A 12,535-nucleotide genomic window follows, 5' to 3' on the forward strand; every position below is an offset into this window, starting at 1 on the left:
TTGTTTCCTATTTTATGGACTAAAATTAACCACTTTAGTGTAGTCATTTTAACTTATATGTTTTTGACTGTATCATTTCTTAAAAGTTTGTGACTTATAATATAAACAGTAAACATTTCACAAACTTGAATCAATATCTTACCAATGGAGGTAGAATTTAGAAAATATATTACTATATAGGACCCTGTACTCTTCCCTTTTTATTGTGATTATCATTTATATTATGTTTATATACATCAGAAACTCCATTAGATAATGTTATAACTTTTGCTTTCAACAATCAATTTTATGAAAGGAATTATACAGAACTGGTGTTTTTGTCTTAAGTTTTCAGTAGAAATCTACAATTAAGCCACCTGAGCCTGGAGTTCTCTTTGTCAGATGATTTAACTATATGTTTGTTTACTTCAATAGATACAGGGCTATCTAGGTTAGATATTTCATCTTGAATTAGCTTTGGTAAATTGTACCTTTCAAAGAATTCATTCATTTAAGTTATCAAATCTACTCTGCAGATGTTTTCAAAATATTTCATTTTTATCTTAACAGCTTTATAACATGTAATGTTATCATTGCTCTCATTCCTGATAAATCTTATCTTTTCCTTTTTTTTCATGACAGTTGTATGAATGTTATTTATCCTTTCTAAAAATCAGCTCTTGATTCCTTTAAACTTCACTCTTGCTTTTTGTTTTCTGTTTCATTGATTTCTGTCTTGTTTTCTGTTCAGACACTTCCTCTTTGACGTTTCAGTTTTACACGTAGATTGCTTAAAACATCAAAGGTAGCAATGAGAAATCACACAGCAATAACAACATTCATCCTGTTGGGACTTACAGAGGACCCACAGCTGCAAGTTCTCCTTTTTATCTTCTTATTTCTCACCTATGTGCTGAGCATGACTGGAAATCTGACCATTATCATTCTTACATTCATGGATTTTCATCTTAAAACACCTATGTATGTTTTTCTTCGAAATTTCTCCATTTTAGAAATCTTATTCACAACGGTATGTATTCCCAGGTTCTTGTACAGCTTATCAACTGGAGATAAAACGATTACTTATAATGCTTGTGTTAGTCAAGTATTTTTTATTGGGGTTTTGGGGGCCACAGAATTTTTTCTCCTGGCAGCCATGTCCTATGACCGCTATGTGGCCATCTGCAAACCCCTTCATTACATGACCATCATGAACAACAAATTATGTACCATCTTTGTCTTCTGTTGCTGGATCTCTGGGTTGATGATCATCGTCACACCACTCAGTATGGGCCTCCAGCTGGAATTCTGTGACTCCAATGCCATTGACCATTTTGGCTGCGACCCATTTCCTCTCTTTAAGATTTCATGCTCAGATACGTGGCTTATAGAACAGACAGTTATAATCTGTGCGGTATTGATATTCATTATTACACTGATTGGTGTCATTCTTTCCTACATATATATCATCAGGACAATTCTAAGATTCCCTTCTGCTTCCCAAAGGAAAAAGGCTTTCTCCACTTGTTCATCTCACATGATTGTTATTTCCATCACATATGGCAGCTGTATTTTCATCTATATCAAGCCTTCAGCCAAAGAACAGGTGGGCATCAATAAAGGGGTATCCGTGCTTACTACATCTGTTGCTCCTTTGTTGAACCCTTTCATTTATACTTTGAGGAACAAGCAAGTGAAACAAGCTTTCAATGACACAATAAAAAAAATTGCATTTACCTTACAAGTAAGAGCACATTGAATTTGAAAAATTAATGAAAACAATGATTTGTTCCTTAGCATTTTTTTCTGGAAGTCCTAACTAGTTCAGTCAGGTTGACTTACTTCTTCAATTGAAGGAACATGAGATTTTGTTTCCAAGAAATTAAATCTTCTTCCATTTCTAAGCTTTTCTAATATTATTCAAAAAGAGATTGATTATATGAAATGTGAAATATAGTGTCTATGAGTCCTGAGAAATCTTTGGATCAATAGCTTTTCTAAACTCCTTCAATTTGCATATGTAAATATGCCAAAGGAAACATTTGAAATATAAAAAAAAAGTTTCATCTATGTTTTAAGGTATTAAGATAAACTCTAAAATAAAAGAACTCAAAATGGGCCTATCAAGTAAAATTAAAACATATTGCAACCAAAGTAAGAAAATAAATACTAGGAATCTGGAAACAAATATGATATACTAAAGACATAAGCAAGCTAGAATATTTAGATTTTCATCAAGAAAGAGGAGAAAAGTTTAGACCACAACTGCTTGACAACATGCAAGCACTCATACCCACATGCACACACACACAAAATAAAACAAGATTAAAAAGACTTTTGCTTCCAGCTCTGTCAGAGTAACTAATTTGAGCCCATGTTCTCTGCTTTAAATCATCATGAAACTGAATCAATTTTATGAAGAAATTTGACAAGAAACTCAAAACTGTATCTTTTTGTAAAGAGAGATTTCAATAAACGTATCCACAATTAACACTAGCTTAGTCTACAGTGTGACACAGAGACTAACCTCAACATGATAGTCTCTCTGAATTGAGTTGGCAAAGATCAAATCAGCTGAAGTGGTTACTACCCTCAGGTCAAGACTACACTGAGCTGGAATCTGGGCAGAAGTTCCCCATTTATGCCTTGGCTGAGGAACAAGTGTAGTCCGTGTTTGCACATGAGTAATAAGCCTGAGAGTTCAACAAAGATACTAGAGGCTGAGTAGTCTGTGGGCTTGGAGTCTGGGCCCAGAGAAAGTGAAAAGACCTTGTTAATATCTCTTCAAACCACAGACTTCTAGCTGAACACCAGGAAAGCCACTTAGGAGTACCTCAGCAGTAAGGGCCACAGTTTAGAGCAAGAGTGAGAAAAATAAGAGCTGAGGGTAAAATCTATCCACCACTGGGTCTAGTAAATAAACCTTTATTGAAACATGTCCACCCCCACTCATCTGCATGTTATCTATGGCTGCTCTTAATGGCATATTTGAGTAGCTTAACAGAGACCTCATGGCCCCAAAAGCCAAAAATATTTACTATCTAGCCTTTTACAGAAAAAGTTTGCCCACCTCTGGTGTAGAATTTACTTTTCTATTTTTTGTATCATTTGGAAAGAAATAATGAGAGGCAGGTTGCTATGTAGCTACATTGTCTTCATCTACCTAGATGTCTCTAGAAGGTAACTTTTAAACTTGTTGGCCAGCCAGGAAAATTGAATTCGTCCATCCCTCTACAATTTCCCTCTTTGTCCGTGACTGTACTTGAAAGGATGAAAATGTGAAGAAGCCTGTGCATTCTGTCCACCTATATCTCACACTAACAACTCAAGTTAGAACTACATCAATGTTTTATAACAAATGGGGAATTCACTTATTTGCCATTTAATAGAAAATTTTGTTCATCCCACCAATTCCTATAAATCTTCAACCTCACCTCAACTTCCCCTGAAAAAAAAATCCTTATTCACAACTCCCCAAGTTCTATATGTGCAATTGAAAATCAAGCCACAGTGTTGGAGAAGAAGCCAGAGGCGCCATTAGAATGTCCTGAAGGAAACGGATGGAGCAGTAAGGAACTGAAAGCAGTTTCATTCCCAGGACGGAAGGCCACCAGGACTATTTGTTCTCTCCAGAAGGACATCATACATAGTAGTATAAAGAAACAAGTTACTGATACAACAGCTTGGATTAATCTCCAGGGAATTCTGCCAAGTGAAAAAGCCAATCCCAACAGTCATGTACTGTATTAACTTGCTTATATAACACCAAAATTACAGAAATGGAGAACAAATTAGTGCATGCCAGTGATGGAATGAGTAAGGAAAATGGAGGTTTCAATGACTACAAAAGAGCAAAATGAGGGACACTGTGATAATGAAACTTTTTTATACTTAGATTGTGTGATTGCCAATGTCCTGATGTGTCTCATAAGATGTGACCATTGCAAGAAACTGGAAAGAACATGCATGATTTATTCTGTGTTATCTATTATAAGTGCATGTGAATCTATAATTATATCAAAGTAAACTTTTAATTAAAAAAAGAAAAAATCCACCATACCAAAATCAAGGAGGAAAACATAATATATACTTGAATGATCATAGAAGCACTATTTATAACAAATTCTTACATCCGATTGCCTTAGAAGAGAAGTCAGGCATTTACTTTGTTTTAATATTATTGTTGTGGTTCTTTATATATTAAATGCTATGGTATGCTACTATGTCTCTTAGGAAATGGTCCCACTACTACATGTATTTTTGTGTGTCCAAGTTCATTAGAAGATTCATTACCAGCTCTAATATAGTAATCACAAAGGGCACTCTTGTTTATTTTTCACTTGATTCTTATGCACCCATAGCATATTGAACAAATATAACAGAAGTCACTGATAGTTTAAAAATTACAGATACCCTATCTCCATGTTCAGAAAAGATCAGGCCATCAAATCTTCCATAATCCATTTTTGGTATTCCTTTCCCTCTGTGTCAGTTTTACTTCCCTGTAACCTACTAAATGTAAAAAGTTATTTCCTAACTTTGCAATGGGAAACAATTTCCAGTGACGGTACCTGAATAAAACATTTTTAAGATCTCTGCATTCTTAGGGCTTTTGCGAATGTCGTTTTCTGAAAACACGTAGTCACTGTATGTATACACCTCTACTAAAAATCTTTCATTGTAACTTTTACTTGCACTCAGGTCCCAAGGTCATTTTGGGTGAAACTTTCAACAGAAGCTATGAATTACTGTCAGAAAACTAAGTATTACACTTTAAGTTTTAATAACTACTTTGAAAATTTTCAGGAAGAAAAAAATGATTAAATGTTGCTAGGTTGGAGTAGCGTTCATTTGGGGGCATATTTTGTGCTTGTCCTTTAATTTTTGTGTAGAAATTTGGAAATTTCATGAGGTGAATTCACAGTACTTTTAAGCTATTTCCAAATGGCACTTGACCTGTAAGTGAGTTACATTATGAGCAAAGCTGGCTTTGCCTATTAGTAAATATAAGATTACCAGCATTAGCTTTCTTCCCACCTCCTTATCGCCAAACAATATGAAGAAAGAAAAAATCAAAACTTATTAGCCTACACTTCTATTTAAAGGTTTTAACATAAGGACAACTCAAGACAACCGTTATGAGATGAGAAAGAAGGTTAAAGATTTACAGGGAAGATTTTTGAAATGGCTCAAAGTTCACTTATTTACTGAAAAGTTTTTGCCACTCAAATTCTCACAAAGTACGAGTAAACTGATCTGTGTTAATCATGGGATAGAATGAAGGGGTTGCAAGCCTGGAGCCATGGTTTAGTAGCTATTGGTTGGTAGATTTGGATTGAGCAGAGGAATGGGGAAGAACACTTTAGAATAAAATCTTGCTGGAGTGAATGAAAATTCTTCAGTCCTTCAGTATATATCACAACAGCTGATAAAAATAAAAGGTCAAAAATCTTATCTTTTACCAAAAAAATGCAAAATTGGAATGATAAACAACAAATTACTCATCACTCTGAGCATCATATTTGCCTGTATTTCCTCCTAATAATTTTTGTGAATCCTTGGATGTTGAGCAGATTCAGGAGATTGCCAAATAGTTGATGGATGGAATAGAGAGATAATCCTATCCTACAACACAAATTAGCCTTTTTATCATTCCTTGAGTAGCTCAGCAATAAATTCTAGGGTATAATTATCCTAACATGCAGTCTTTTCCATTAGTCAAGTCCCATACCCCCTTTTGTGATCAAGCCAATAAATCCCAGGGCTATAGGATGAGTTATTGTCTTCATAAAGAAAAATCTACAGTCCCAGGACCACTGATTGAACATTGGAAACATCTGAATAGCTACTAATACAAATGAGTTAGCAATAGCTGAGGAAAGCTGTGTATCAGTTATTATCCCACTTTGTGTATGTTGGAGTCCCCAACATCTGGCTTCCTTTCTTCTCTAAAGAAACACTAAGCAGTCAAAAATGGCATTAGCAAAAATAAAGCAGGACATACAATTTAGTAAGCTTGTTGTTTATTTTTATTCTGCATCTGGGTTAGTATAAAAAAATGAAACCCCCAAATAAATATGGTAAAGGAAGATTAAAAAGCATGATCCCCAGTGAAGTTCCCTGTCTCAGGCCAAACAAGCAAAGTGAAAAAAAGTTACAGAAAGGGGTTGACTGAAAATACAAGGGGCTTACTTGGCCTAATTCAAAATTATGTCAAGCTTAAATTATCTCACTATCCAAATTAATCTTACTGCCTTTGGAGGCAAGTTTTCACCAGAAACCAGTAAAGGGGTTTGCTGAGTAATCATGAAAGATGAAGTGGCAGTATTACTCACTCAGAATACAAAAAAAAAAAAAAGATGGATGGATGGATACAGACAACCATACTTAAAAGCCAAATAGTTGTACACAACAGACCCCCAAGTCAAATTATTCAAAATGTAAAGACTGTCTTTGATTCATAAATATCAATCCACTCATTTCTTAATAATAGCATGTAATTAATACTATTATCTTCCTTCACCGAATCTTATTAAATTTCTTAAAATGTAATGGATATAAAATATGATTATATTTTTAAGAGCATAGGCATATTGGTTGTAAAAACCTAGAGAACAGATGCTATAGGTAGTATGGCTGGAGAAGGATAGGAAAATGAAATAACCAAGAAATAGAAAAGTGATTATCGGCAACATGATGGAATTTTTATCATGCACTGGTGTGATCAATTATGCTCATCTTTATGATTAATCATCTTTCTGTGGTAAATATATTTTCTTAGAATTCTACTTACCTGTATGAGGAGAGGAAAATAGGACACCGAAATTAGTAATCTTAGAGATGCTTAAAGTTTAGGTAATCAGAGTACAGACATGAAAAAGAGAAAATATAGTCATAAATCTCTGCTATTACAGTGAACCTTATTGTTGTGAATCGGGCAGTGAATGAGAGATTGAGATGGTGGCATTGAAGTGGAGACTGTAACGGGTAGACTGGATGGAGCTTAAGAGAGAATAAAAAAAATAATGTGCTTATGATTTTTGCCTCAGTGACACTAAAACTAAAGTAACATTAAATTTCAATTTGAGGCAAGCTATCTGAAAGTATGCAATTTCTGTGACGATACTTTTAGCCTGGATCCAACATTTCTTCCTGGATGAGAATCAAAATAATCTACATGTGCAAAGATTCCTAGGATATGTTGTGAACTATCAATACTTGTAGAAAAGTTTCAAGATCCAAGAGAAAGGGTCCAAAGCCAAGAGATGACTTTTAACTGGAAGAATCTCTTCTGGATCACTTTAAGTGAGAAAACAGAAAAACAGAAAAAATGTGTCCAACTCAGATAATGGTGAGAGAAGGCAAATTCTAGATAAGGTGATGATCCAAATTATGAAAACATCACTACCATCTCAGTATCTGCATTTCAAATGTGAATAAATTTGAGGATTGACGAACAACACTTATATTTGCCATCAGGTTTAAATTCTAATAGTAATTACAGTACTACAAAGACCACACTGGGTTAGAGCAGTGTCCACAAGTATGAAAACTGTCCTGGAGAAGTTAAAAAGAGACTGAAGGATACCCATTCCATTAGGTGAAGTGGGGACCTGAGCCAGAAATATTCTTCTGTTTTTGCCCAAGTGTACCAATCAGGTAAGTCAATCAGATGAAGTAAAATAATGAAAGGTGAAGAAAAAGCGAAAAGGTTGCCTTAGAGTGTTCATTTAATCCAGCTCACTCTTCCTAGAAAGAAAAAACAACGAAAGAAGTGGAAGAATGCTGTGCTTCATATGTAATTCAATAGCAAGGGTTATTAAGCAAATCTCTTTTTGCTAATTGCAACAAAGACAGGGCCAAAATTATACTGACAATGTACATGATTAAGTGAAAGAAGTAAAAAAAAAATCACATATCATCTGGCATGCCTTTATGTTTCACCCATTATTCATTACCATGTGGTATTGAGAGACCCCTCTCTCATCAAATTCAATTTCTCAAATTGTCCTTGCAGATTGGAGAGAAGTCAGAAGTTAGTAATGAGAAACTATACAGCATGCTGAAACCAATTCATCCTTTTGGGATTGACTGATAATTCAGAGATGAAGGTTCTTTTTATTTTTCTACTCATCACAAACATGTTGAGAATAATAGGGAATTGGACTATCATCATGCTTTCATTTATTGATTCTCATTTTAAAATTCCCATGTATTTTATCTCAGAAATTTCTCATTCTTAGAAGTCTCACTCACAAGTGTTTATGTTCCCAGATTCCTTTATAGCATATCCACTGGTGATAATACCACTATTTACAATGCTTGTGCTACTCAAATATATTTGTCATAATTTTTGGAGCAATATAATTTTTTCTCCCAGTTGCCATATCATATATCATTTTGTGGTTAATGTATACCCCTTCATTATGTGACCATCATGAGCCAAAGGGTCTGTACTATCCTTATCCTTGGCTGTTGGCTGACTGATTTATTGTTGTGTTTACTCGATGTTGTGTGGGCTTTCAGGTAGAATTTTGTGACTCCACTGTCATTGATCATTTTGGCTCTGATGCATCCTCTCTCCTAAAAACTTCATGTTAAGATACACGGTACATAGAGAAAATGATCATTACCTGTGCTTCACTAACATTAATCATGGCCCTCATTTCTGTGGTGCAGCTTTATATTTACATCATCCAGACTATCTTCAGGTTTCCTTCTCCTCAACAGAAAAAACAAAAAAACTTTTCCATCTGCTCTTCCTACATAATTGCAATTTCTATCACCAGTGGTGGCTATATCTTCATCTAGATTGTTTTCAGCAAAAGAAGGAGTGACCATTAATAAAGGAGTATCAGTACTCATTAATTCTGTGGTCCCTTTTATTTATATCCTGAGAAACAAGCAAGTGAAGCAAGGTTTCAAGAATTCAATCAAAAGAATGAAATCCCTATCAAAGTAAGAATGAAGACACTCAGAAATACTTCCTCTTAATAGTCTAGTCAACTTGGCTGCATCCAAAATTTGTCAGTGTAGGCTTCTTTCAAAAAACTTTTAACGTTCATTATGAAATCTACCCTCATATCATTACCTTCCCTTTTATTGTATGAAAGACAATAAATATGTGCCTTTCCTCATTAAAGTATTATAATGAGTTTTTGGCAACTGAGTTGTAAGAGTCCCCTACATATTTTGGAGATTAACCGTTTATCAGATACTAGGTTTGCAAGTATTTTCTCCCATTCCATAGATTTTTTTAATGACAATTTTCTTCTTTTTTCGTGTTTAGAAAAGTACCATTGAGATTTTGATAGGGATTCCAGTGATCACTACAGATCACTGTCCATTCATAGTATGGAAATTTTAACATTATTAAGATTTGCAGTCCATGAACATAAGATATCTTTCCATTTATTTGTACTTTCCTTAATGTCCTTCATCAAATGTCATATCATTTTCAGTGTATTAGTCTTTCACTTGTTTATCATTGTATATTTCCTCTGGTTCCCACCAACAGGTAATATGAATGTGAGTGAAATACATGTACATTTGAGGCATCATTTTTTAAATTTATTTATTTTTTTGAGAGAGAGATATAGCACGAGTGGGAGGGAGACAAGAGAATCTGAAGCAGACTCCAGGCTCTGAGCTGTCAGCACAGAGCCCAGCACAGGGCTCGAACTCATGAACCACAAGACCATGACCTGAGCCACAGTCAGACACCCAACCAACTCAGCCACTCAGGCACTCCTAGGCATCATTATTTTTAAGTTGATAATTATGACTAGCAAAATGTCTTCCAAGAACAAGCTAGAAATGATCTCTTTCAGTAAATTTTCCTTGATCAGTCACGCACTACTCTGATCTTCATTTCCTATTTCCTCTAGTAGTCATGTATTATATGAATTATATCTGAATTAAGTTACTTAAAATAGTTGATATTGATCTGTATTGCTAGAGATAATTTCATTCTTTTTATGGTATACATTTTATTTCATCCCTCTTTTTTCACATGGACTACATGCAAGTGTTAATAAAATAAAATTTTAAATAAAATTATAAACAGTATGACATAAGTCTCTTCCTCACCATTTTCCCCTGCTATTCAGTCTGCCATAGAGCCATTCACTATGTGTCCTTTTATATGTCCTTCCATAGACATTTTATACATATACAAAAATGTTAGCATCTTTCATCCAAACTCCAAACTCCATTCTTTTTCAAATGCCCAAGTTTGGGGCAGTTGGGCAGCTCAGTCAATTAACTGTCCAACTTCGGCCTAGGTCATGATCTCATGGTTCATGGGTTCAAGCCCTGCATCAGGTTCTGTGCTGACAGCTCAGAGCCTGGACCCTGCTTCTGATTCTGTCTCCATCTCTCTCTGCTTCTCTCCCTCTCCCCCTCTCTCTGTCAAAAATAAATAAACATCAAACGTCCAAATTTTAAGAGCACAATACTAAATAAACAAGTAAGTAAATAAAAAACAGGGAATGATGGCTCAAAGACCAAACTAAATCTCCAACAAGTGACCCTAAGGAAACATGCTGAAATACCCAACAATTCAAAATAACAGTGCTGAGATGCTGAATAAGAATATGGACAACTAAATGAAATCAGGAAAGGATTCATGAACAACAGTGAAAATATCAACAAAAAGACAGAAACTATAAAAAGAGCCAAACAGAAATTTTGGACCTGAATAATATAACAACTGAATTTTAAAAAATTATCTAGGGAGGTTAAATAGTTATCTTATTCAAGCAGAAGAATGAATCAGTGAACTTGGAGATACAGACTTCAAGCTACAGAATGAATAAATCACAGGGATAAAAGGCACAGTTTAGGGAATATAGTGAATGGCATTATAATAGCATTATATGGTGACAGATGGTAGCTACCCTTGTGGTGAGCATAGCACAATATATAGACTTGTTGAATGACTATGTTGTACACTTGAAATTAATGTAACATTGTGTGTCAATATGCTGCAATAAAATATTTTTGAGTCAGGGAGCAGAAAAATAAAATAGAATGAAGAAAAGTGAAGAGAGCCCAAAGGATTTATGAGACACCATCATACATTATGACAAATACATACATTATGAGAGTCCCGGAAGGAGAAGAGAGATGAAAGGGCAGAGAGAAAATTTGAAGAAATAATGGCTGAAAACTTTCCAAATCTGAAAAAAATGGGCACACAAATTTTAGAAGCTTGAAGAAGTCTACATAAGATACTCAAAGAGACCCACCCTGACAGACATTATAAACAAACTGTCAAAAGTTAAAGAGAGAATCTAGAGAGCAGCAAGAGCAAAATATTGTCAGACACAAGGGAGCTCCTATCAGATTATCGAAGCATTTCTCAGCAGAAACTTTGCAGGCCAGAAGGGAGTGGGACTATATATTCAAAATTGTGAAAGAAAAAACTGGCAACAATGATACTATATTCAGCAAAAGTGTCCTTTGAAAAATCAAAGAGAAATTAAGACTTTCCAAATGAGCATAACATAAGAAAAATCATTACCACTTGATCTTCCCTACAAAAAAATACTACAGGGAATCCTCCAAGTTGAAATTTTAAAGGTCTCTGGTAAAGGTAATATACAGGGATACCTTGGAGATATTGTGGATTCAGTTCCAGACCACTGTATAAAGCAAGTACCATAATAAAGTGAGTCAGATGAATTTTTGGTTTCCCAGTGTACGTAAGAGTTATGTTTACATTATTCTCTGGTCTATTAAGTGTGCAACAGCATTAGGTCTAAAAAACACTGTATGTGCCTTAATTTAAAAATACTTTATTGCTAAAAAATGCTAACGATCATCACTGCTCCCAGAGAGTCATAATCTTTTTGCTGATAGAGGGTCTTACCTCAGTGTTGATGGCAGCTGACTGATCAGGGTGGTGGTTGTTGAAGGTTGGGGTGACTGTTGCAATTTCTTAAAGTAGAACAATAATAAAGTTTGCCACATCAATTGACTTTTTTCCTTTCATAATTTCTCTATAGCATGTGATGTTATTTGATAGCACTTTTCACCCATAACTTCTTTCAAAATCGGGAGTCGATACTCTCAAAATCCGCCATTGCTTTATCACCTAAGTTTATGTAATATTCTAAATCCTTTGTTCTCATTTCAACTATCCTTACAGCATCATCCTTAGGAGTAGCTTCCATCTCAAAAACCACTTTTGGGGTATCTGGGTGGCTCAGTTGGTTAAGCCTCCAGCTCTTGGTTTTGGCTCAGGTCACGATCTCACAGTTCATGAGTTTGAACCCCACATCTGGCTCTGTACTGTCAGTGTGGAACCTGCTTGGGATTCTCTCTCTCTCCCTCTCACTCTCTCTGCCCCTCCCCTGCTTGCACGCACTCTCTCTCTCTCTCTCTCTCTCAAGTAAACAAACAAACAAACACTTTCTTTGCTCATCCATAAGAAGCAACTCTATGTCTAGGTAAGTTTTATCATCAGATTGCAGCAACTGTGTAACATCTTCAGGTTCCACTTCTAATTATAGTTCTCTTGTTATTTCCACCACATCCGCAGTTATTTCCTCTA

The 12,535-nt window shown here is 35.1% G+C and overlaps 1 protein-coding gene and 1 pseudogene across 1 annotated transcript; both read left to right on the forward strand.

Annotated features, from left to right (window-relative positions):
• Positions 1–790: 790 nt before the first annotated feature.
• LOC125170626 (olfactory receptor 6C2-like) lies at positions 791–1,738 on the forward strand. The gene has a single exon (XM_047867326.1). The coding sequence runs from the start codon at positions 791–793 to the stop codon at positions 1,736–1,738; it is 948 nt and encodes a 315-aa protein (XP_047723282.1).
• A 6,283-nt stretch (positions 1,739–8,021) lies between these two features.
• On the forward strand, positions 8,022–8,941 carry LOC125169463 (olfactory receptor 6C2-like; annotated as a pseudogene).
• The last annotated feature ends 3,594 nt before the right edge of the window (positions 8,942–12,535 follow it).

This window comes from Prionailurus viverrinus, chromosome B4 (genome assembly GCF_022837055.1).
Source record: "Prionailurus viverrinus isolate Anna chromosome B4, UM_Priviv_1.0, whole genome shotgun sequence".
In the NCBI taxonomy this organism is placed as follows: Eukaryota; Metazoa; Chordata; class Mammalia; order Carnivora; family Felidae; genus Prionailurus; species Prionailurus viverrinus.